Raw genomic sequence first — 25,710 nt, forward strand, 5'->3', positions numbered from 1 at the left:
TGCTCCCATTGCAGTTTCTGTTCGTAGATCAGTGCTGTTTGCTCTGAGTAACTCCGCTTTCGTGCGGGTATATATAGAAGCGAGGCCATGTGGGGTACGATGACACGTGGAGGATTTTCATTGGATGAGAAGTGCGGGGTGTCCTCAAGGGAGGGCTCAGGGTGGGGTCCATTTGTGGAAGGCTGTGCCCTAGGTGCCCTTTAACCGTGGGGCCCAATTTTATTGGAGATGGGGTTTTGGAAGCAAACGAATTATTGGTTTTTTTCCGGTTGGAGGAGAGTCAAATAATTGGGTGAGCTGTGAGCTGGAATTAGTCGACGTGTTTGAGGACTGTAGTGCCACGTAGTAAGAAAGTGGGACCCACAGGATTCATGCGAATCATTGAGGGATTGAGTGCCTAAATAGATTTTGGAGATATTTATCTTTCCAGTATAGTAAAACAAAGAGTAATAAGTTTTTTGGGTCATTCAACTTTTATTTTTTTTTTTTATGCATAAATATTTTTTTATTAAAAACAATTTTATTTGAGGTATTCTTGGATACTGAACATGGAAACCCCTCCTAGCTAAAATTCAAATCTTTTATTTGTAACTTTATCTTTTTGCAAATGTAAGAGTTCTATAATTAATTTAAAGAGATTAAAAAATTCAAATAAATTACCATCAATTTAAAATTATAGCTACATCCAACTCACAAGCACTGCTTATACTATGAATCGGACCAAATAATTAATTATAATAAATATTACATGAAATTTCTAAAACACTTCTATTTATTAAATTATAGATATTCAAATAAATTAATTTAAAAAATAATAATAAATACAAGAGAAATATGAATTAAAATATCATATTTATAATTAAATACAACTCTTAACTAAGTTCGATACAAAAGAGATGACTATATAAGGGGAAGTATTTACAAATCTACGCTGCCAAAATTAAAAAATAAAAACAAGGTCTTTACAAATGTACAAGAAGTCAGTCTTCTATTGCAGCAAACAAATGAATGGTGCGTTCTTCCTCAACTATTGACTCCTTCTGTACCTACTTATCCATTCTCCCATCTTACCTTGTCCCCTTAGTATCTTTCATTTGATCCACGTCAACTAATTTGACTAAACTTCATTTTTTGTAATTTTTTTTCTGGGAAAATCATTAAAAAAAAAAAAGGAGTTTCCAATGGAGAAAAAATCTCTATTTGCTAAAGTATCTTATTGTTACCAACTAAAATAACCTCCTTATAAAAAAGTTGAGATCAACGGAAAAGAACCACAGAACATGGGGTAGTGTAGAATGGTAGGCTCACAAGCAACCACTTTTTTTTTTTGAAAAAAAAATAAATAGAATTTTTGTTTTCTTCAAAAAAAAAAAAGTATCAAAGTTTGGGGGAATTTGGGAAAGGACAAGATGGACCCCATGCAGTGGCTGAAATGAAAGGATGCGACCTTGGGAATGAAAGAATGAGAATAAAACCAAAAAACAAATCAAGAGAGGACGTGGGAAGGGGTCCACGTGGCAAACACCCCAAATCCAACATTTGCTTACTATGTCTCTTGGTTCGCCACGTTCTCATTCTTCCCCACATTTTTTATTTCACCTATGCCAGCCTCGTCTCTCCCACGCCCCCATTATTATTACCAGTATTATTATAATATTATTTTACTCTTTTTGCCGAAAATTATTATTTTATATTTTTAAGGACAGATGTAGACCAATTCCCTATCGCAGGCTGCCAAACTTTATATTGTAATAATTTTATCCTCAAATACTACCATATTACTTCCCATCCTTAGTATAAATTTAGTTAATTAATTTGAAGATATTAATAAAATTATTAAATTATATAATTATATCATAGAATATATGATCTTTCTAAAATACTTATATGTATATTAAGTTATATATAAATTTATAAATGAGGCAAATTAGTTTGGTGAGAAAATATAAATATTTTAAAATAATTTAGTCACTTTTTTAATTTTTTTTAAATCAATCAATTAGGTCATATATTCTATTAAGAAATAGTTAATTAATTTATGAAGACTAATTCTTCATAATATGACAAACTATAATTTAAATCTTCATTAAAATATGTGTCTACATTTAGTATTCGACCCTGAATCTTAAATAGGATTACCTCTAATAGGAGGATATATGTGAGTAATTAAAAATAACTCATAATATGGCTAAGGTTAACCCATGGAAAAGCTTAAGAAATAAATTAATAAATATGATAGAAAAATAAACTACTATATTCAAGAATAAGAAGAAATAATGTTTATAAATTAGGATGAGTATTACTTTGTCATATACTTTTATAGTTCTGTGTATAGATCATTTTCAATATGTTTCATGCACATTTAAGAAAATCTTAAATTTTATTAATTTTTATTTAAAATTCAACAACTTTTTAACTTTAGTCTTGTTTCATATACATTATGACTTATGTAAATAAAGTCAATATAAGAATAAATGAAAGGTAAAATTGTACATCTATATAAAAAATTTCTTTCAGTATCCTATAAATAGAATAAAAATATTTTTTATGTCCTATAAATAGGATAAAAAAAAAATATCCTTTTCTATCTATCTCATAGATAGGACCAGAGTAACAGACAAACGTGGAAATCAAATATCCACAGACGATATCAACAGCGTGCATGTCCTGATGTTCCTGACCACAACTGCTTTTAGCATTACCATAGCGTCAGAGATCGCTGTCTTGATTTATGAAATACGAAACATCTAATATTTTTTATTTATTTTTTTTGCTTCTAAATATTTTATAAATTTCACATTCTGAAAATGTCTAGATGTTTCGGTTTTATATTATCATATTTTAATGACAAATTATTTATGCTGTTGGCAAAAAAAACAGGATAAATTATTTGTGCATTATATGATAATATATATTAATAGAAAGATTGCATGCATGCATGATTTCATAAAATAATGCAACAAAATAATTTATAAAACCATTAATATAGTATAAAAATATACAGCAATAGATGCCCTCCAAAAGAGACCAGAAGGTTCTTTAATTTCGCTGAAATTGTTAAACTACCTTATTATTTGTAAAGACCATGTAATATATAATTAATTATCTATAATTATATGCTTGGTCTCCTACCACAATTTACAATTAGTTACTTCGTCACTGTCATAAAAATTATATTAGAATGCATCTAAATATTTTGTATTTTATATATTGGCTTTTGTTGATCAAAGACCAGAAGGATGACTGTGATGGAATGACTTTGATCGAAGATCTTCAGCGTTTAGAGTCTTCCTTGAAAACGTCATATTTTTGGTCTTCGGGTCAAAATTCATATTATTTTATTGACAATAAAAAATCAAAATATAAATGTAATGTTGCATTTAGTCTTGGATTGACCTGCTGCTTTCCATTAGAAGAAGTATTCCCCTATAATTCAATGTTCTTATTTTTAAAGTTTATAATTTAAAAAATTTTGAATTTGTTTTGTCTAATTTTTTTTTGTACTTTTAAATTTAACCTTTATAAATAATAGTTCCCCTTAACCCTATTTATAAACCATATTTACTTATCCTTAATACAAGATTTATTGAAATATTTGTGACTCACTTCAAAGCCAAACCTATCTTTTCCACTCCTAACTTAAATAATGGTTTTTTTTTTTTCAATTTCCCTTTTACTCTCCCAATAAACTATACTTTTGAAAAGTTGTCAAACTCTCTGATACTCAATTAATTTTAAATAATTTTTATAATCTTATTGAAAGAGAAAAGGGAAGAGAGAGAGAGAGAGTAATACTTATCATATAAATATATATATAATCATGTGATTAGTCCCAATACTAGATATTAGCTTAGTGACTAAGTACTCGTGCTTCATATATCTTGATTACGAGCACAAATCATGACTCTAAAAAATAGCAAATAATGAATTAATATAAAGCTAATATTCCGATCTCAAATATAAGGTAATTGTTGAATGCTTTGCTAATTGGTCGGAAATGTGTATGCAAGTTACATATTTTGGGTCGTTAAATGTCATCATCCTAATTTTTTTTTTTGTTAAATAAAGCATAAGATAGAAACTTGAGAATCAAGGAGAAATATCAATCATTAATCAACAATAAATTTGTGACAGAAATATATTTTGCTACAAATTTAATTAGATTAATTAATAATTAATTTTATTGATTTATGTGAGATAAGTGTTATGAGTGTCTTATATTTGAAACGAAATATATTTGATGGTAATCAACGTATTTAGACTCTCAAGGCTTAAAGAGAAAAAGTGCTATTAATTAGACTAATCGACCAAATTGAAAAATGTGTAGTTATTTTTATAATTTCTTAGTTTAATTGATCATGCATATCTCCCGAAAGTATATTATATTCGAAAACATAATTCTACCATATCTTTCACTCTTTTAGTATCTTTATTTTTTTGAAAGCAAAATCATCTTTTCTTTTATACTCCCTGAATAATGAATAGTTTATTGGGTGTTCAGAAGAAATTAAGCATGATATAATTAATAACTATAACTTTCTACTCTCACAAAAAATTTAAAGTGTTATTAAAAAAATACTAATCAGCACTTAATAGTAAACAAATACACGAAAGAACTTATTACTACTGACAATACATTAATTAAATGTTACCAACAAATTAAAAGATTATCAATATGATCATAATCAAAAGGCTGCTATGAAACGTATCAGTGCGCCTAATTCCTTGCATAAAAAATTAATTAAATTCACCCATTTATAATAATCGTTAATTAACTGTTGATTATACGTATCAGCGAAAAAATTATTTTTTCACAAAAGCAAACTACTTTACAGAGAGTTTATACTTTCTGGTTAATTTAATTTAATTTAATTTTCACAGCATATCATGTCATATAGATGGGCAATAATCCATCAACACCACCACAACAACAATAATAGTAGTAGTAGTAGTAATAAATAATTGTGAGTGCATCCTACAACTATTATTATGGAATCTCCATATGCCTAACCGTACAGCCATGTCTATAGATTTTGAATTTAAAAAATTGACAATTTCTCTTCGTAATGCTTAAACTTAATTATCACTTATAATTAATGGGGGAGAAAAGATAAGAGATGACAATATACCCATAATGCATTCCAAGCATATAAGATGCATACAAATATATAAGTTAAAATACTTAGTTTTCTTTTTATTTTGAGTCATATGTATTAATAATTTCCAAAATGTAACAACGGATATACTTTTATAATCTTGTATCTTTTTTTTATTAATAAAATCATATCTTATTATTGCATATAATTTAAAATTTAATGAAAAGAATTATTTATACAAGTTTATGTGTGTATAAATACAGGAGAAAACTAAGATATGAACGTGTGAATTTAAAACTGGCCACGCATATTATATATATATATATATATATATATATGTAAAACTCATCATCATCTACTAGAAGATATATAGAGATAATGTTGGGAAATCTTGAGGAAAGATTCAAGCTCCAGCCTTTCGTTTCAATATCTGTTTGCTTTTTTGTGCCATTAAACAATTACAAAGAATAAGATGCTCGTTCCATCATGCCTTACAGCAAAAGATAGATAAAGCAAAGTATATAAATCGATATCTTTTTTAGATATCTCTGTCATAATCTTTAAAATTTTACAATCAATCTTGTGCATTACTAATTAAGTATCTGCAAGCAACTTAAAATTTAGAGAGATCATCTCTCTCTCTCTCTCTCTCTCTCTCTCTATATATATATATATATATTTGATAGCTGGGAGTTATCCACACAGTTCTAAAAGCTCATGGAAGCTTTTATTATTATTCTTATTATTATTACTACTACTACTACTATTACGTTTTAAAGGTTAAATGAATTATTTATACATGATTCAGAACTGAAACTGAGATTAATTGTTGCCCAAAAAATAATATATAAAGTAGTGCAAGAAAGAGGTTGCTAATAGAAGGTAGTGATCTAACTAGCTTGATTCTTCCTCAACAAAAGGAAACTTATTTCTAGCGGTTTCCATCATGCCAAACGCCACAATACCACCAACTTGGTTATTTTATTGGGATTTAATTATTTTATAAATATATATATTTTACATTAAACTTCACCTCAATCGGAATAAAACCTAATGTTGGCCACTTTTACAACAACTTTTAGGCAAACGAAATCTTTTCCTTCATAAGGAAGATCTTAACGTATATCTCAGTAGGTATGTGTACATATACACACACACACACACATATCATTTGTTCATGCATGCACTAATATAGAAATTTAAATTCATCATTTTTATGTTTTTGGTTGGTTTTGGTTCATGATAATCAAAAAAAGTTATAATGTCTTTGATTCAATCCATCCAGCTATCAAAGAAGCAAAAGTGGTTTCTTTTTCAAAAAAATAACACTCTGAGCCCAACATATCATATAGATATAGAAATTTCATACTGATTTTTCAAAATTTGACATGATATGTGAAGAAAATTGACAACTAATATTCTGAATTTCAACATTTTTTCTTAAAAAAAGTCTATAACTAACATATGTGAGAGCAGGAAATTGTATTCACATTGAGCTTCCAATAAAACAATTCACAAATTTTAATTAACATATACGACTATTGGAAAAAAGAAATTATTTAACTAACACAGATAATCATCTTTTATAGTTTACTACCAATTATACGATGCTTTATAATTAATCTTTTAACTCATACTTTAATTAATCTATGAACTTCTAGTCTTCTATACCAAGGAGGTAAGGAAACTCTTTTTAACATATTGATTTTGTTCATTTAAAAATATTCGAACTTAAAATCTTGTCGCAAACCTTTTGCCACCTGTAATAACAGATGTTGACCAATTTTTTTTAATTTCCTTTATTTGAATTAATTTTCATAAATAAGTTTTTGTGAATGTTGTTAAATGCTCAATAACTAAATAATTGAATCCATTGCCAAACTTATTGCAATTATATTATTGAAAGGCTCTTGACTATGAATAGTGCTCACTTGCAAGTGTATGTAAGGGACATGTGTTGTGCAATAATTAGAAAGGGAAGAATATAATTTTGGCAATAAATTAAGGTTCTTGCAAATCTATTTAAGGGACACACATGATTGTTGCTGAGAATATGGTAATCTACACAATAACTTAATCATAATATCAATTAATCATAATGCAATGGCCCTATGCCGTACATGTGTACAACAATGTGTACAGAAATTTCTATGCATATTAATATGGTTTGGTGCATGAATGTGCATATAAAATTGTTTCAACCATGGCAATTAGCAAAAATTGAGTCCAGCATTGATGATCTCTCTCTGGGATATTCCTCCAGTCCTTAATATAGGGTCCAATTCTTGAGTTAGTTTTGATTCTAAATATAAGACCAATTTCTTATATTTATCAATTTTCTCTAAATTACCCCTATGGATACTCCCTCAACCATAATCAAGTAGAAGAGAGAGAGGGATATTAAGAAAGATGATTATGGTGTTTAGGAAAAATGTGTCACTTTTTTTATAATTAACTAACTTACCTAACTTCCTTAATCTAATCAAATTAGTTAAATGGGTCTTATATTAAGGATCGGGGGAGTATAATAATAAGGTTGATATAATTTTTAATTTATGAAATTTGGCCCCATTTCAATTTTAATTTTTAAAATTTAAAACCTGTACTTTTGATTCTTAAAATTTACTCCTCCTATAAACATTAGCCCCGAAAGCTAAATATAACCAAACTGGCCAGCTCTGAAAAGGGAATGGCCACTTTTATGCAAACGCTCGCTTTCTCAAAGAAATTAAAAGCTGAATCCAAGGGTGCACTGACACGTAGTTTTCTTTTAATTTATTTTAAATGCATGTCCTTTTACTGAAGAAGAAAGAAAAAAAAATAATTTAAAAATGCTTTTAAAAAGTAAAGCTGAAAACAAATTAAATAACTCTGCCCTTTTATTTCAGCTCTGGGACACACTTTGGCCCATTATTTTAGACCCAAAAGCTTTAGCCCATTACTCATTAGCTGCTTAATATACGTTGTTGAAGACTACAATTTAAATATTTAAATATTTAATATTTAATATTTCTTTTGCTCAAAAAAAAAATATTTAATATTTCATTTCATTAGTCAAGAATTGGCGAACATGACGTTTGCATATGAATGCATTATCCCGACAGAAATTTATAATTTACCCCATATATAAAAATATACACTACCTCTAATCTTTAATATAAGAGCTCGTTTGATTTTTATTTTGGTCCCAAATATAACATCCCAATCCATTTTATCTCTCACATTTATCCCTTTTTTTAAGGCGGTCCTTATAATAATAGTAATTCTAACTAGTACACTTGATTAATAAGGATATTTTAGGAAAGATAACATTATTTATTGCAAATAACTAACTTAACTAGTTTTCTTAATTTACTCAAATTAGTTAATTAGCTCTTATATTAAAGAGCGAAGATAGTATAAGAGTTAGTTTAACTTTTATTTAGTCCTAAATATAAGATCAATCTACTAGTCTTTAATATTTATCAATTTCTCCTAAGATAGCATTTGTAGTAATTACACATGTTAAATATTTCATTAAATGGTAATTCTAGCTAATACACATGATTAGCAGAGGTATTTTAGAAAAGACAATACCTATTTATTATTAAAAGCTAACTTAACAAAATTCTTTAATAAATTCAAATTATTCAGTTAGTCCTTATATTAAATATCAGAGATAATGTGTGTGTATATATGGATGCATGCATTTATAATCTTTTCAAGTTCTGAATCCTGTTGGCTTCCACTTGGGGTGTGTTTGGATGAAACCAAACCGTGGTTTGGAAAAGTGATTCTGGAGAATAGATTCTGGGGAGAATAGATTCTGTGAAGAATAGATTTTGTAAAAAAGTGATTCTGAGAAGTGAGAGTGTTTGGATAGTTGTTATCAGAAGTACTTTTTATATACAAATTACTAAAAAAAAGACATAAGTTAATATGATAATTACAGAAAAAATAGATTTTATGATATATTTTAATTTGAAGGAATAAAATTGTTAATAATATATTTTTTACCAACATAATTAATAATACATAAGATAATATAATTAATAAATAATTAATATGTATATATATTTATAAAATATAAGATTAAATATGTTTATAAAAAAATATGTTTATAAAAAAATAACAAGATACATATCCTATAGGCTCTCACACTCTCCCTTTTTTCTCCAAAAGCAAAAAAATTTTGATTTTTTCAAAACCATGGTTTTGGAACCAAAACCATGGTTTTGCCCAAAACCATGGTTTTGATTTTTGGGAGGCTGTTTGGGTGACTTATTCTCCAAACCATGGTTTGGGTCCCCAAACCATGGTTTGGGGTGTCACCCAAACACAGCCTTGGATTGAGTTCGTTGCTCCATCGTCCAAAAAAGTACAGATAAAGAAGTGGAAGTCAAACAAGTTCAATTTTCAGAGTACCGATGTATATCACAAAACTACTTTTAAAATCATAATTTAGGGGTGTTTGGCAAACTTGTCAAAATCACTTTTGAAGCCCAAACTATAGTTTAGTCCAAAAAATTGTCAAACACTCCACATTTTTATGAAATTATGGTTTGACTCCAAAACCATGATTTGACCCACCTAAACCATGATTTTATGAAAAGTAAAATAAAAAAAATGTTGTTTTTTTGAAAATGTGGTCTTTTTTTCACATTGTAATACTACATATAATTCTTAATATAAGAAACAATTAACTAATTTTAGTAAATTAAGAAAATTAGTTAAGTTAGTTATTTTTGTTAAATAAATAATCTTTCCTAGCATGTATATTAGTTAGAAGTATCATATGTTAAAATATTTACATATGTAACTATTACAAGAACTATTTTTTAAAAAATAGATAAACATGAGAAAAAATGAATTAGGATTTTATATTTAAGACCAAATTGAATTTAAAAAAAAACTATTATATTAAATATCGGAGTTAGTGTGTTGTTAAAAAAACTAGTTGCGAAAAAATGTTATAAAATTTCATGTTTAAAATCGTTAAATAATATTTTTCTATTGATAAATACATATTTAATCTTAAATCTTATAAATACCTATACACGTATTAATTATTTATTAATTATATTTTTTATATATTATTTATTATGTTAGTAAAAAATATATTATTAACAAATTTATTACTTCAAATAAAAATATATTATACAATCTATCTTTTATATAATTATCGTACTAATTTTTGTTTTTTTTAGTAATTTATATATAAAAAATATTTATAATAATAACTATTCATACACTCTGATTTTATCAGAATTATTTTTTTACAAAATTTATATTTCCAAAATCTATTCTTAAAAAGAACTTTTTTTTTTCTAGAAGCTATTCTTTAAATTATGATTTGATTTTATCAAAACACCTTTCACTCAAACACCTCCTAATTTTATTAGGAAAAATGCTGTTCACAAAAAGAAAACGCTTGACCAGCGCATTTATAATTCAATCGCTCGATTCCCTTCACGAATTCAAATAAAAGTGTTTTAAAATAAAAAATTAATGCAGCTAACCCTAGAAGCAACAGTACCACCACTTGATTCTGACGTAAAAGACTCGACACCCTTCATAAATTTCTAGTCTGAATTGTGACCTAACACGGTTCAAATCTAAATATTGAATACTCAATGGCTTGTTAATTGGGGGGAAAAAAATGCATCTAACCTAATAGCTTTAAAGAACAAGAGGCCCAAATATGAAATTCCACTTTTCCTGACTCCCTATTAATTAGACATATGGATGAGGAAGTCAACAGTCTCAACTGCAATCTTTATTGTCCGTCACTGAAAATGGGAACCCAGCGCTAAAGAGCTAAGTCTGAATGATATACATACTTTATCTACAACCGGAAAGGGAAAATTGAAGATTTGAGGGGTCACAAATCATGATTCCAAGGATTTTTTTTGGTCAACTGATTCCAAGGATTTAAGAAGCCTGAATAATGCAGCTGCCTCTCTGATCCTTGAGAACTCAATGCAGAAGGCTTGAACTTCAATGAAAAGATCTTTCACTGCAAGATGGGATCATTTCTCAAGTCAGTAACGTGCCTCAATGCAATAAATTTCAAAACCTGATTTACATAAAGCAGGAAATGCATAAAAAGTTCCCATGGCAAAGAACTTGAGAAAAGCAAACAAAATAATTTAACCAAGGATTTCAGTACATCAACCTACTACTTCAGGCAAATTGCAAATGAATGCTTTGTTTATTAAAATATGAAGAATGAATCAACAGAATAAAACGCATCAATCAAAGTTCTTTATTTAGTCTCTCCATTGTATACTTAAAAGATTGGGTAGTCGATGAAGCACACTGGTCTAATGTGAAATATGTAGCCCACCCCACGTAGGACAAAGTTCGTTTTTGTCGTAAAGTTTCTTTATTATAACACTAGTATTCTAAGATCTCACCTAGAAGATAATCTCTTCCGGTTCAAAACTCCCTCTTCATATGTGCTCCATCACGTGTACTTTGAAAGAAACATTGGTTGAACATATTGTCTCACCAACCAAATCAATAATAGTCCAACGATTTGTTAGCAACTTATCTGTACTTGGAAAGATTTACTGGAATGTATGCTCGCTGATTAACAATACAGCAAGGAGTTCTATGCTTGCACGAAAGTCACATGTCTGGGTAGAGAAAGGAGGGAAGAGAAAGCCCTCCCTCTTGTTTGGGAATTTAAATTGGGAAACTGAGCAATTTTATTATATGCCAACAAGAACTTCAATAATTATTTTCAATCAACTGGACTGTAAATATCATGCTTTGCAAAGCATCTGAGGTGGGCCCTGCTCTTTATGACTTGTGAACATAAATTGATATATTGATTCTTTGTCTTCTCTTTGGGGCTTCCAACAAACTTTAATATACTTCACATTTTCTATTTACAAAATTTTTTGCCTAGACAGCTTGTCAGACACAGCAACTCTTCCCCTTTCCAACAGTCAGATATTAGAAAATAGATTACGCCATCTACAGGTTTTAGTCACCGAAGTGCCAATTCTATTCCCTAATGTGTTTGAAGAACCATTCTAAATGTTGAATCAATACGCAAAGTAACAATTGCTAATATTTACTTCAGTCAACGAGAATTTGAGGCAGTCAAGAAAGTGAGCACCCAGGCCTGCTAGGTGAGTGCTATACAGGCACAGAGTATAATAAAATCACTATTCTATTTGAATCATTCACAAACGTGCATCTTCCTCATCCCATGTTTATAAACCACTAGGGTTGCAAGTCTATGCAACAAAATTCCCTATACTTCTTTTTCTTAGTAGCTTCCACTAACACTAACACAAGCCAATACCAATTAATGCCATATAACATTTATACTCGAATTGCTATGATGACAACAGTTTTCTGTAAATCTGAATAAACTTACCATTAATAATGTCATTTCGAATAAGGCTCTGTAGAAAAACGCATACAAGTCTCACGAGCCTGTTCTGCATGTACTTATCCTGAGAGAAACAGTAGATTTTAAATGCCTATTAGTGCCACGGCACAAGTGCAGAAATCATGCAACATTTAATAGGCTGCACCCTGCCCACAAGACACATGCAAAGTGCAGAGATAGGGGGGGGGGGTGAAAGAATTTTGAGCGTGCATCTCTCTATGAACATAACTCCCGTGGATACACAAAAACAAACTAAAACTGCAAAACTTGTAAGCAAAATGGGATGCCATTAAAACAGTCTCATATCTTAAAAAGACCTACAATATTTAAGAATATAGCGGGATTCCAGTTACCCAAAGCTAGCATATCAGTATGTCAGACTCAGCATACGGACTATATTTTTTGTGCAAAATCAGTGCTTAGGTTTTGCAGAAAATGAAAAGTTCACGGAGGCACCTTGATGTTCACACAGGATGATATACAATTAGTTATGTACATGTGAATGAACTCAGCAGGAAGTTCAACTGCTGTTGTAAGCCTGTTCACGACTTCCATAGAATGAAGACTCATGTCCATATTCACAAGTACTGTGAAGTATCTGTACACATAAATAGGCAAGCCAAAATAAAGAAAACAAATGAGATTGGGAGATTCATCGCATAAGAGAAAGCAAGTAGGTAGTATATCAATGAACATCTAGATGCTTACTCTGCAATTTCTGGAGAATTTATCAACTTAGTTAGAACTTCAACCGCAATAAGGGGATTGTTCTCCACCAATTCCTGATAAAAGTAACGAGAATAAAACATAAAGACCTAGCAAGTGTCATGATTTGCCAGAGTGATTACAGGAACACTTACTGGCAACTTTCTGGGCGTCAGCCCACAGTGATATACAAGCTTGGGGTCATTTGCCAGCTCCACCAGAACTTGCTGGGTAACAAAAGCACAAACATCTGATTCTTCGTCAAACAGTTGAACTCATACAGATTAAGAAACAGGTATCATTTTTCACATAGTCGTGATGCAAGTTGTAGAAACTACAATCACGTTAGGTCATTCAAGTAAACCCTAATTTTTTTCTCTGGCACAACTCAAATGATCCGAACAGCTAAAAATGTCCAGAGTGATCAGAAATTGATCTTTCTCCTCGTCCAGGGTCCACAGATACAGTATTGTTAGTCTTAGCAAAAGTTGAGCAAATTCATGAAATCACTATTTAATCAAAGTGGCATATACAAATTTAGAAGTCAGAATGCCACTTGTGTCCAAAATAAGCAAATAATTTGCAGGTGCATCATAAGCACCGATTAGCATAGTAGCATTACTGAGGTTCTGATGTTAAAACTTGCATCATTCATTATCAAGGAAAATAGTAATCACCTCTTGCTGTGCTGGCGCAAGTGCCCCTTTCAGAGCCTTTGCAATTAAGTCCCTTACAGCTGCCCCTCTGCTAGTATCAACACACATACCATAGTCCCATTGAAGTTCATGATTGTCATGGGGGTTGAGCCAAACTAGCTGAAGAAAATATTTTCCAAGCATAAGTAGTTTATCTACTAATCTCTTTAAATTAGATCTTATATATTCCAATCAGTACCTCTCCATCCTGTACTGGTAGTCGGGGTGGACGAGGCCTGATCCAGCGAGGACTCAACCCTTCCAGTGATAGATTTGACAGCAGCCCAGATACTGCCTCATCTTTATCTCCAGATCCAAATTTAGCTTTCGTTCCAGGTTGTATATCAAACCTACAGTAAGAGCTTAATGTAATGTGCAACACATGAAATTATGAGAATTAGGGTTTACACTCCATTACAAATTAATTTTAAAGGGTCTGGTAACAAAAAGGATAGCAAAAGTCTGAGGCAATGGGCCGTCTATGGGATTTTCACGTTTATCAGCTAGGGAGGAATATGCCCCACATCTCCAAGGGTGTTTCTTTGCCTTTAGAATAGATTTGCTTTTCTGTCTTGTTTTTGGTGCTCTGCATATGGTCTTTTTAAGGCATTCAGTTTCTTTATGTTCATAGAGAATGGATGGCTCTCATCCGTAGCTTTGTTTTCAGACTGCTTTTGTTGCCTTTGTCTGAGAATTTCTTATACTCAAATCTTCTGTTATCTTTATCTCATCAGAATTTCCGTTATCAAGAAAACAAAAGGGAAAAAAGTTGCACTCCAATATATAAAGCCATACTCTGGTGAGTTTGCATCACAACCATGTGGTATATCAGGATCTGGGACTGCATTTTTGACAGAATTATCTTTAAATAAGCACTTATATTGTTCAGGGTGCTCTTTAACAGAAAACTGCTGCTGCAACTGATCTAATTGTGGGAAAACCTGGAATCACAGGGAACAAATAATTATTTAAAAAAAAAAAAAATCAAAATGTCTGCCTCAGAAAGCAGGTTTAGCTTTTAAAGTTGAAATATCTATTGATCCATATGTAGCTTACATGCAACGACTGATCAAATCCTTTCACATAATCTGCCGCAGACTGCTTAAGAAACTGCAATCCTCCAGCCAAGGTAAAAAGACATCAGAAATTGCAAACTTAAACCATCTCCCCAAGAAAGAAGGAAGCAACTAAAAGCAACAAAACAAACACATGATGCCATGTATGCATTTACCTATAACGAATTAGATTCACAATAAAAAGAACAAATAAAAATAGTAAATCAACCGGAGGATCTAACACCGCAGCATGCCAGACATGCATTATAGAGGGTAACCCATTATCAAGAACGTAAAACATGACAATTATTACTAGTGAAAATATAAAAATTCACTCAAGATAACCTCTCTGCTATTGTTTGAGCTATCAAGGCCTAGCAGCTCGAGAATAAATGCCCTTTCAAATTTTTCAGCTGCATCATCACAGGCGGCCTGTTTGATTAAAATGATATTTATGTCAGCAGTTACATAACGAATCAAATCAAAAGAAATACAAGCAAAGAACTCAACACAGATGATAAAATAACCAAATCAAATGCAACTCAAACTCCATGTGACGTTGTTTTATGGCCATGATTATATAAGCCTTAATGGAAGGCATCAAGAGCCATAACCAAGATTAGATAACATCTCATCTAACAGAGAATTCATGATCTAAAATCACTAAGGGGACTTTCAAGGAATGCATAGACATAAAAGGTCTTATGGTATGGGAGCATTAAGTAATAATCAACAACCAAAGTAACATAAATTTATTACTTCCCTAGTATGCACACCATACTCGTGGTTCTATTTTCATGCATGCTATAGCAGTATTTATTTCTTAACACTAAAAGATTACGAAATGATAAACCTTAAAACCCGGCTTAAAAGTATTGTCACACCAGATGGGCAGTGTTTTTATGTATACCCAGCTAATTAGTATTAATGATAGCTGATTGATCAGCAGAATGGCTTCTACCTAGTCGTTCATTACCATAATCATAACCAGCTGAAAGATAATATCAAGAAAGTTCAAAATATACAGTGGCATGCCCTTCAGCAAAGCCCAACAGCATTATTGAACTTAAATTAATGAGACATGAAATAACTTAGAGTCATAAGCATTATATCCATTTCAAAACATTCTGTCTGTAGCTTGCCATGACTACAATATATGAGGGTGATTTTTCAAAAGGACCTTCAATTACTTAAACAAGGATAACATGAATGTATGATGAGTTAAAACAGCTTCATAATGACAATCCGATAATAAATTTCATCTTGTGACTAATTTCAATTATAAGGCCTTATTTAAGTCAGGTGAGGTAAAATAGATGGAGTGCAATGATATTCGATTAACCAAAAAACTAATTTTCGGGTTCAATATCTATCAAAGTCTCTTTCAGCATTCTGTATCTAATTTTGTTGCTAAATATTATCTGACAGAAGAGTTGGTTGGCTTAGTTAAAGACTAACAGGGAATAAAAAATCTGACCTTGGAGGCAAGAGAAGACATGAGGTAAAACTAGTTTTCTCACTCCATTAATGATAGGAGAAAGATAATAAACAACTTAGGATGTAGTAAAAAAAAAAGCTGCACCTTTACGATTAAGTTTATGAAGGGGTTTGAAGCAGGTTTCTGTGACGAGTACGCTTGATGGAGGATGGCAAAAGCAACCAAGCGCTCAGTGGATTTAAGAATCTTCTTGTCCTGTCCATCAGAGATTCAAACAAGTCATACTCTACTATGGCCACATAATAGCTGAGGAATTAAGAAGTAATAAACAACAACAATAATAAAGAATGTTAATGATAATGATATATTTAGTTATGCGGTAATACGGTAATTGCATGAACTACAGAACTATCAAATTTTGATAAGCCGTTGAGAGAAACAAGATGACCAAGCATGATATATTTAGGATGCGCCATATGGATTCTTTTTCTCGTCAAGGAGCAACTGTCGTCACACATGAATATGGTAATGAGCATGACCCCCAGAAACCAAAATGGAGAAACCAAGAAAACTTTAATAATAAAGAAACTGATGCATTTGGGTAAGTGGATGCATGTCTTTAAGAACTTAGATGCAAGAATCTACATTTGTCTGTCTTTAAACAAAAGGGATATAAATGTTATTAACATGTGGAAAGGAAGTATAAACAGGGCATCCTGATAAGAAGTAGATAATAAAATGGTTTAAATCATTCCATGTCACAGAGGCCTCGGCCAGCACAGCCGCATCTGAATGGAGCACCATGCATATGAACAAAACAAGTCCCATATCTGTTAAAGAACTCACATGATATCATTGGGACATGAAAAACTCCTATTCCCATAGATAAAAGAATTCTTAGCTATGCAGTTCAGCTAAAAGATTGTTACATCGTCAAATTCAAGACGGCAAAAACCTCCCGAAACCCAATCCATTACCATTCCCTCCATAAATCGGCAAGCAACCCTAAAATTCTAAGGCCCAGAACTCAATCAACTCAATCATATGCCCGTGTATGAAAAAAGAGGAGGAACAGAAAAGATGAGGGATTAGATTGACTTGCCTCCAAGAGCCAAACGATATTTGAGCAGACAGTGAAATGGTGTTGGCGAGAGATCTTAGAGTTGAAGTCAGCGATGACATCGTCCAGTGGACGCTGCTCCGATTTCAGTAGAGAGTACAGCGTCAGAGACTCTTCAGCACTTAACTTTCTGATACTCATCGTCTCCCTCCAGCTTCGGCGTTCACTCCCCCCACTCTAGGCGATACGAGACAATTCTCCGAGAAAGTAAAAAGGAGAGAGAAATTGGTGAATCCGCGGCCCATCACTCTCACCAAAGGATACCCCTACTTTTTGTTCGGTCAAAAATACCCCCGAATTCCTATTTTGTTGCCAATTTAATCATTTGTTTCCATGTCAAAAATAAAAAAATGATTTAATGTATTGAGTATGAAAATCCGTTCATTAACCTAGAACGTGTTTGGATAAAAATTAAACTATTATTTTAGAAGTATTTTTACAGTATATAAAGTAAATATGTAGAGGAGTCTGTCTTATTTTGAAAATTTTTTTTTTTAAAAAGCACTTTTCTAGGTTCCCAAACACACTCCTAATATATCATTTCTAAATAAGGCTAAAGACATGAACCATGTGGCTAGGTGCAAGCCTACAGTAATATTGTTTGTATAATAAAAATATCAAGAAATATATATTAATACCTATCAAAATTTAGTATATAAAATTTATTAATTATTAATTTCAAATATAAGATTTAGAACCTAAATTATCTAATATTATAAAAACCTAATTTATTAGTATAACTAAAAATTATGAATTTCCCATTTTTCATCATGATATATCTATATGAATGTATGATGGCAACGGGATGATTTGTTTTAGCTTTTTAACTAATGATTTATTTTTGGATATTTTAAAGATTTTATAAAGAGTTATTCATTGTATAGGAATTTTGAAAACCAGATTCTTTTGCATCTAATTATAATAAGTGAACTATTATTATACATTAATTTTATGATTTTATGATATCTTATTGGGTCTTTGTTGATAAAGAAAAAACAATGGTTTTTTATTTAGTTATTTTCAAATTGTATGATTTATTGTTTGAACTGCTTGTTGGTTTTTCTGTTTTATATTTCTGATGATGTTTCGGGTTAGATGGACAATAGGGAAGAGAGGAAGAATGTAGGTAAGAGAAAAGGGTAGGATTAATCTATTCCTATTTTAAAATCAATTTAATTAAAATGCCAACAGAATTTTTTTCATTATGTTTCAGTCATTCCAAAGATACTTTTAATCTCAATTAATTTATATTCTATTTTTATTTCCATTAAAATAATTCCAGGCAACCAAACGGAGCCTAAAACTAAAAGTGTTTCTTATTAAGCACTACCTCCGATCTTAATTATAAGAGCTAGTTGACTAATTTGAAGAGATTGAGTAAATAAGTTAAATTAGTTATTTGTAATAAATAAGTGTTGTCTTCTCCAAAATATCCTTGATAATCAAATGCATTATTAGCTAGAGCTACTATTATTAGAAGGACTACCTTAGAAAAAGATAGATAAATATGAGAGATAAAATAGACTAAGGTCTTATATTTATTATCAAAATAAAAATCAAACGAGATGTTATATTAAAAACCGGAAATAGTATAAATAGATTCATGCATGGGATTATTGAGAATTATTGTATCTTAAACCGAGATGATTCTGTTCTCTGTTTTGAAGGCATGATACAAGGTAACATTCCAATTCCTCATGACGAGGTTATTAATCCTCTTGATAGTGCTAGATGATAGTGAGAGAAGTTGCTCATTATGAATGGGCTAGATTAATCCACTTATGAAATTAATATTAGTGCTCATTTTTTCAGTTATTTTTTTTTACCGTCAAAGGCATGATTGTTTTTCTTGTGATTTGGGCTTTTTGTATAATAGATTTTTAAGTGTTTTAATTTTTCAAAAGCCCAATAAAAACGAACAATGTCATATAAAAAAGAGAAAGCCCAAAATTCAGACCCAATTTATACGAGTTTGAAGGGGGGAAAAAGTGATAGAACACCCATCTCATCTTGTTCTGAATAAGACTGGAACGAAACACGGAACAAAAATACTATATTATTACTGTTTATCAGGACGGGACCAAAAGAAAACCATCTGAGTCCCGTCCATCTCATGAACACCCTATAAACATAGACAATTAGTTGAGTTTGGTATGGTTCACTGTGTTTAACCAAGCCGTTTAACTCTAGGATAGTCCCCCCTAAGGATTTGTAGGGTATAGAATCGATGGAATTGCAACCAAGCGGGTAGGTCCGATCCTTTGGCAGACGCTAGATATCTCTCGACTTTGGTGTACTTGATTTGAAGGTGGTCCCAATCAGATTTCCAAATGAATGATTTAATACATCCGCATGTGGGTTATCTCTAAATTTTACACCAAATTTCAGAATTGTAATTGCAATTTAATTTCATCTTTTCGATGGCTTCGTATGAGCAGATTTAATGGAGAAATTGCCGTCAGAAGAGGATCTCCCAACAAAAGAATGTCGTCATCTCCATGTAGATTTACTAGTCCAGGTACAGATTGATCCCTTTAGATGAAGACGTGCGTTTACAATTATATATAGTTCACTCAAGCATAAAATTATAAAGATATAAAATTATGAGTGAAGTAGCGTTCGGTACCCTAAACTTATTTTACAGGTGCACTCAATATCTTAATTTTTTAAAGGATGCAATTTTATCCCTCATTTTTTAAATTTGTAGCAATTTTAACTATGACTAACTTTGCATTAAACTCCATTTAAAAACCTTGACACAGCTTTTTTTTTTTTGAAAACTTCCACGTAAGCATATGACATGAAGATGGCTGATCTGAATCTTTTTAAAAAATTTATTAACTTGCATTTTTTAACTTTGAAATTTGATCAGGAACCCTAACGCGCAGGAACTTGGTGGCCGCTTGTACCTATGGTCTTCATCAACTTGGTGGGCTCTTTTCTTCCTGTCATCTTCAACCAACACATCAAATGCCACATCATCTTCGTCTCATTCCACATCATCTCCTAGATTCCCATCTCCTTCCATTTTCTAGATAAAAAACCCTTTTTAGTAAACCCTATTTGTTTTTTTTTTATGGTTTCAGTGAGACTATAGAAGGAAAACAAAACCAATACACATTCATTCTTGCCTTTTAATCGATCTTTCCTTTCTGCTTGAAGATGAATTTCCTCACCTGATTTTGATGCTTCTCTACTCTTTGACTGCTATTTGCATGATGCTTCTCCACTCTTCTTTACACGTTGAAATACTGAAGGGTTTTTTTTTTTCTGATTGAAAAACCTAAGCTTATGTGGAAATTTCATTATTATTAGGTACCATGTCAATATGTTTATCTGGAAGTTTTCAAAAAAGAAAAAAGCCATGTGTCAAGGTTTTTAAACGGAGTTTGATGCAAAGTTAGCTCTGATTAAAATTGCTCCAAATTTAAAAAATGATGGGTAAAATTGCACCCTTTAAAAGATTAGGGTGTTGAATGTGCCTGTAAAATAATTTTAGGGCGTTAAGCGCTACTTCACCCTAAAATTATTGAGAATAATTAAGATTTTAACCAATAATTTTTGGGAAATGCAAAATATTTGACATTATACATCGCATGGGGTGCAAATATAATTACATAAAAATCAGATAAAAGATAATGAGAATTCTTATGGAATTTCAACAAAAGAGTCTAATAATAAAAAATTCTCATAATAAGTAACACGATAACAAATTGTAAGATGTAGGAAATAATACCAGATCCACGCCATTCACTTGTTGGAAAATATTTGTGATTATATTTTTCTTCTTGAGATAAAAAGAGTTAAGGGAAAATTAATCTTTTAATCCTTCAACTTTTAACTTATTTGTAACTCAATCCCTCAATTATGATTCAGTACAACTCAATCCTTAAACTTTTGACCCGCATATAACTCAATTCCTTATCTTTTCAATGTTCATATTACGATCCTTTCCCTCCACGACTCTATTTTATGTGGCAGCACACTCTTCCAACTCGGCTCCACCCGGTTTTTTTGTTTTTAACAAAATTTAAACAAAAAAAAGGTGCTGCAGAGGATCAACGAGGGGAAAAAGAAAGTTGCAGAGAAATTCACATCATCGGACACAGGTTTTCTAGCACCTATCTTTGTGGTCTCTGAAAAACAAGACAGCCATGTCCCCATAGATGAACCTAAAGATTCACAGCTTCACATAGTGATGAAGGCGGACTCACCCAAGCTGCGGAAGAAGAAGGCGAACTCATCCAATTCAAGGCATTCCTCATATTTTTGACAGTGGCTTCTCAATTTGTTTAGCCGAATATGCAACCATTGCTTTCATTCTGGCATTTGTTTCGGTGATACATCAATTCTTCTTCCCCTTGGCACCTTCTTTCAATTATTTTAAGCTATATTAGAACCCAGGCCTTCCCATTAGTTCATCGATTGAACTAACAAGCACTGATGTCAGCAAAAATTGATAATAAGGAATTAATTTAAAGCACCAGTTCCCCATCTGATGCATACAAGGATATTATCAAATGTGATTGTCTTGTTTTTCAGAGACCACAAAGACAGACGCTGGCAGGCTTAGGTTTGATGATGTAAATCTCTTTGCAACTTTTTCCCCCTCGTCAGTTCTCTCTAGCCCCCCTTTTTTTTTGTTTAAATTTTGTTTTTAAAAAAACCAGGTGGAGTTGAGTTGGAAGAGTATGCTACCACATATAACCGAGTTGTGAAGGGAAAGGATAGTAATATAAAAATTAAAAAAGATAAGGGACTGAGTTATATGAGAGTCAAAAATTCAGGGACTGAGTCGCACTGGGTTATAATTGAGAGATTAAGTTATAAGTGAGTTAAAAATTGAGAAACTAAGAGATTAATTTTCCCAAGAATTAAAACGTTTTACTGACCGATGCTGCCCACTGTCTATAATTATTCATCACAATTCCCCATTGTTGCCTGATATAATTTTTCCACAACTACCATTCTACCAACATAATACAGGCGAAGCATCTTAGTCTTTTTACTGTTTTTTTTTTGGGTTTAAATTAGGAAAAAAGTAAAGAGAAAATGGCCAAAAAACAGTGAAAATTGTAAAATATTAAATCAGGTATTTTTACAAAATATATTGTTATTTACAAATTAATTATTATCAAAATATATTAAAGTGTTGAAACAAATCCCTGATATGAGATTTAGTAATTTTCATGATTTTCATTCATCATTCTCCCAAAAATAAGTTGTTGGAATTTTCTCTCTCTTTTTTTGAATAAAGAGAAGCCATTTTCACGGGGAGGCCATATGCTGGGGTGCATGGCTCAGCAATCAGCCTAACAACATTCACTGTCACTTTCAAAGCCCATAACTCCCAGCTACCTTTTGCGGCCAATGCCATACATAAGAGTGTTCAAGGCCAGCCTGTTTTGCCGGTTCTGGTCCTGGTTTTATTGGGACGGGACGGGTTCGTTCTGAAATTTTTCATGACAAGACAAATCTAGATGGGATAAAAAAAAAAACTGAGACGGGACAGAAGAACAAGAAATGAAAAGAGGAAAATTGTCAAAAAGGCATTTAAATGTGAAAGAAGAAGAAATGAAAATGAAAATGAAGGCTGTCTTTTCATGTCAAACCAAACAAATTTCTCTTTTCTTCCCTTCTCATTGATGGATATGCCCACCTCTCCCCCCCTTTTAGTGTGCCTTACTAAGATTCCACTACTCTCCTTTTCTTTATTTAATCATTTCATTTTAATCTCTTCTTAAATCATCTTCTTTATTATATCATCCATTAATATATATGTGTGTGTAAATAATTTATAAATTATGAGACTGTCCTAATTTTAATAAAATTGTAAGAGTGAGTTTGTGTCAAAATTACTTTTTGTTATTTTTTATCTCTTATTGAATTCCCCACGCCTCACAAAACACGCACGTGTTTGCTTTTATAAATATTTAAAAAAACCTTTTCAATTTTTTTTTCCCTTGCGGTCATCGGAAATGAGGGACTGTTGTTTCACTTTGACTGGACGTCATATTATTATATTCCTCCAGTCCTTAATATAAGACCCATTTAACTAATTTGATTAGATTAAGGAAGCTAGGTAAATTAGTTAATTATAAGAAAAGTGACATATTTTTTCTAAAACACCATAATCATCTTTCTTAATACCCCCTTTTTCTTCTACTTGACTATGATTGGGAGAATATCTATAGGGGTAATTTAGAGAAAATTGATAAATATGAAAAATGGGTCTTATATTTAGGACCAAAACCAACTCAAGAATTGAGTTCTATATTAAGGACCGGAGGAGTATTATTCTTTAATGAAATAATTATCCCAAAGTATTTTATACATTAATGCAATAAAAACCAACCAAGTGGAGTTGAGTTGGAAAAGTATGTTACCACATAAAACCGAGTTGTGAAGGAAAATGATAGTAATATCAAAATTAAAAAAAATAAGGGATTGAGTTATATACGAGTCAAAAATTTAAGGACTGAGTTATATTGAGTTATAATTAAGAGATTAATTTATAAGTGAGTAAAAAATTGAAAGAATGAGAGATTAATTTTCTCAAGAATTAAAAGATGAGCAGTAGTCTAAAACGCTTTCACTGACCGACGCTGCCCACCGTCTACAATTTATTCATCACAGTACTTTGACAAAATGTGTTGTTATTTACAAATTAATTATTACCAAAATATATTAAAGTGTTGAAACAAATCCTGATACGAGATTTAGTAATTTTCATGGTTTTCATTCATCATTCTCCCAAAAACAAGTTGTTGGAATTCTCTCTCTCTCTCTCTGTTTTTTTTTTTTTTTTTAAATAAAGAGAAGCCATTTTCATGGGGAGGCCATGTGCTGGGGTATATGGCTCAGCGATCAGCCAAACAACATTCACTGTCACTTTCAAAGCCATAACGCCCAGCGACCCCTTGCGGGCATACCCACTTGTTGCCAAATTCATTTCACGTGCCGACATTTCCCGCCTATTATTATCATTATTCAAAGGGTTCAACTCTTAACTTATTACCCACGCCTCATTAATTTTAAGGCGAATTAATTTATAACTTATTACCCACGTCTCATTAATTCTAAGGCGAATTAATTTATAAACATATTTTACATAAATTAAGATAAAATTTATGCCTTATATTTATCTCATATTTTATAAATTTTTATTAAATAGTTGTTTATAAGCTATTCTAAATGAATCTTAAATATCATTTATGCATCATTTTTAACTTATTTTTCAATTTAATAAAATTCATTTATTTAATTTTATTGGGTTAAAACTTATATCAGGCTATATGTCTGCGCGCGCATATTATATATGAAAAAGTGATAGAAAAATATTTATGGAATTTTAAAAGGATAAATTATATTAGGTCCTTTTTTTGGTTATTTTCTCTCTTGTGAACTGATATCAAAGATGAAAATGGAAGGTAATTGTTTAAATGTTAATTCATAGATTATATAGATGTCTATACATTGATTCATGCAAGTTTGAATTCAAGTTACATAACTTTGTTATGTAATATTAATTAAGTGATTTATTGTAATCTGTTGTAATCATTATATAAGTCTACTGTTTATGTACATAAAATTACTTTAATTTTATCCATGAATGGATATTTAATAGGAAAAATCGTAAAAGAAGATCCTAAAATTTAAAAAACGCAGATAAGAACCCGTGACAACTTTACTATAGATTTTGATAACTTTATGACATATTATTATTATCAAAAGTCAAATTGTCACGAGTTCCTATCTATGTTTTTCAAATTCTATAGTCTTTAATTGTGATTTTTCCTATTTAATATTTTTATTTTTTGATGTGACATACATATACTTTAGTTAACAAGAATTAGATTTTGAGGCTTTAATAAAAATAAATTAATAAATATGAGTATGCAAATGCATGATGTGTTTGGCAAAAAAAAATGCATGATATGAAATTTAAAGAATGCATATAGTATTTCACTCAAAAAAAAAATACACAATAGTATGATCACTAATTATATAACCAGTTGTCCGTGTCACAATTTCCCCAACTGTCGCACATGGTTGATTCTCTAAATTCTAAAATTATTTCCTAGTTTTAACCCCTCGGCAAGCTTCTACTATAGTCAATGCGCTCCAGCCTTATTTATTGCTTTTGGGTTCAGCCTCAACCACATTTTCACCTGCCTCGACAGAAAAATCTCTTCCGCTTTATCGAAGATTTCTTTC

General features: G+C 31.1%; 1 protein-coding gene across 2 annotated transcripts; it reads right to left on the reverse strand.

Moving 5' to 3' along the window:
- Positions 1 to 10,621: 10,621 nt before the first annotated feature.
- On the reverse strand, positions 10,622 to 17,688 carry LOC114715779 (CCR4-NOT transcription complex subunit 11). 2 transcript variants are annotated; one of them, XM_028900671.1, is made up of 12 exons: positions 17,476 to 17,688; positions 16,518 to 16,628; positions 15,281 to 15,367; positions 14,937 to 14,990; positions 14,676 to 14,821; positions 14,080 to 14,230; positions 13,863 to 14,000; positions 13,341 to 13,412; positions 13,189 to 13,262; positions 12,937 to 13,078; positions 12,466 to 12,544; positions 10,622 to 11,091 (listed from the first exon to the last, which is right to left on the reverse strand). In XM_028900671.1, exons 1-12 carry the CDS (start codon positions 17,632 to 17,634, stop codon positions 10,964 to 10,966), a joined length of 1,341 nt encoding a protein of 446 aa, XP_028756504.1. In that variant the 5' UTR covers positions 17,635 to 17,688; the 3' UTR covers positions 10,622 to 10,963. The 2 variants fall into 2 exon arrangements, 1 of the variants encoding a protein (XP_028756504.1); XR_003737570.1 differs by having other exon boundaries at positions 10,997 to 11,091; positions 12,977 to 13,078.
- Positions 17,689 to 25,710: the final 8,022 nt, after the last annotated feature.

The sequence above is a fragment of the Neltuma alba genome, unplaced genomic scaffold (assembly GCF_004799145.2).
Source record: "Neltuma alba isolate B1F8T4 unplaced genomic scaffold, ASM479914v2 tig00011612_pilon, whole genome shotgun sequence".
Classification (NCBI taxonomy): Eukaryota; Viridiplantae; Streptophyta; class Magnoliopsida; order Fabales; family Fabaceae; genus Neltuma; species Neltuma alba.

Excerpts from the sequence above, each read along its gene's own strand:
- LOC114715779 (XM_028900671.1), bottom strand. The coding sequence starts at position 17,634 with ATGAGTATCAGAAAGTTAAGTGCTGAAGAGTCTCTGACGCTGTACTCT. Across the intron at positions 16,629-17,475 it reads ATATCGTTTGGCTCTTGGAG|GACAAGAAGATTCTTAAATC; the intron begins GCAAGTCAATCT and ends TCTGATGGACAG. Across the intron at positions 13,413-13,862 it reads TTGCGCCAGCACAGCAAGAG|CAAGTTCTGGTGGAGCTGGC; the intron begins GTGATTACTATT and ends TTTGTTACCCAG.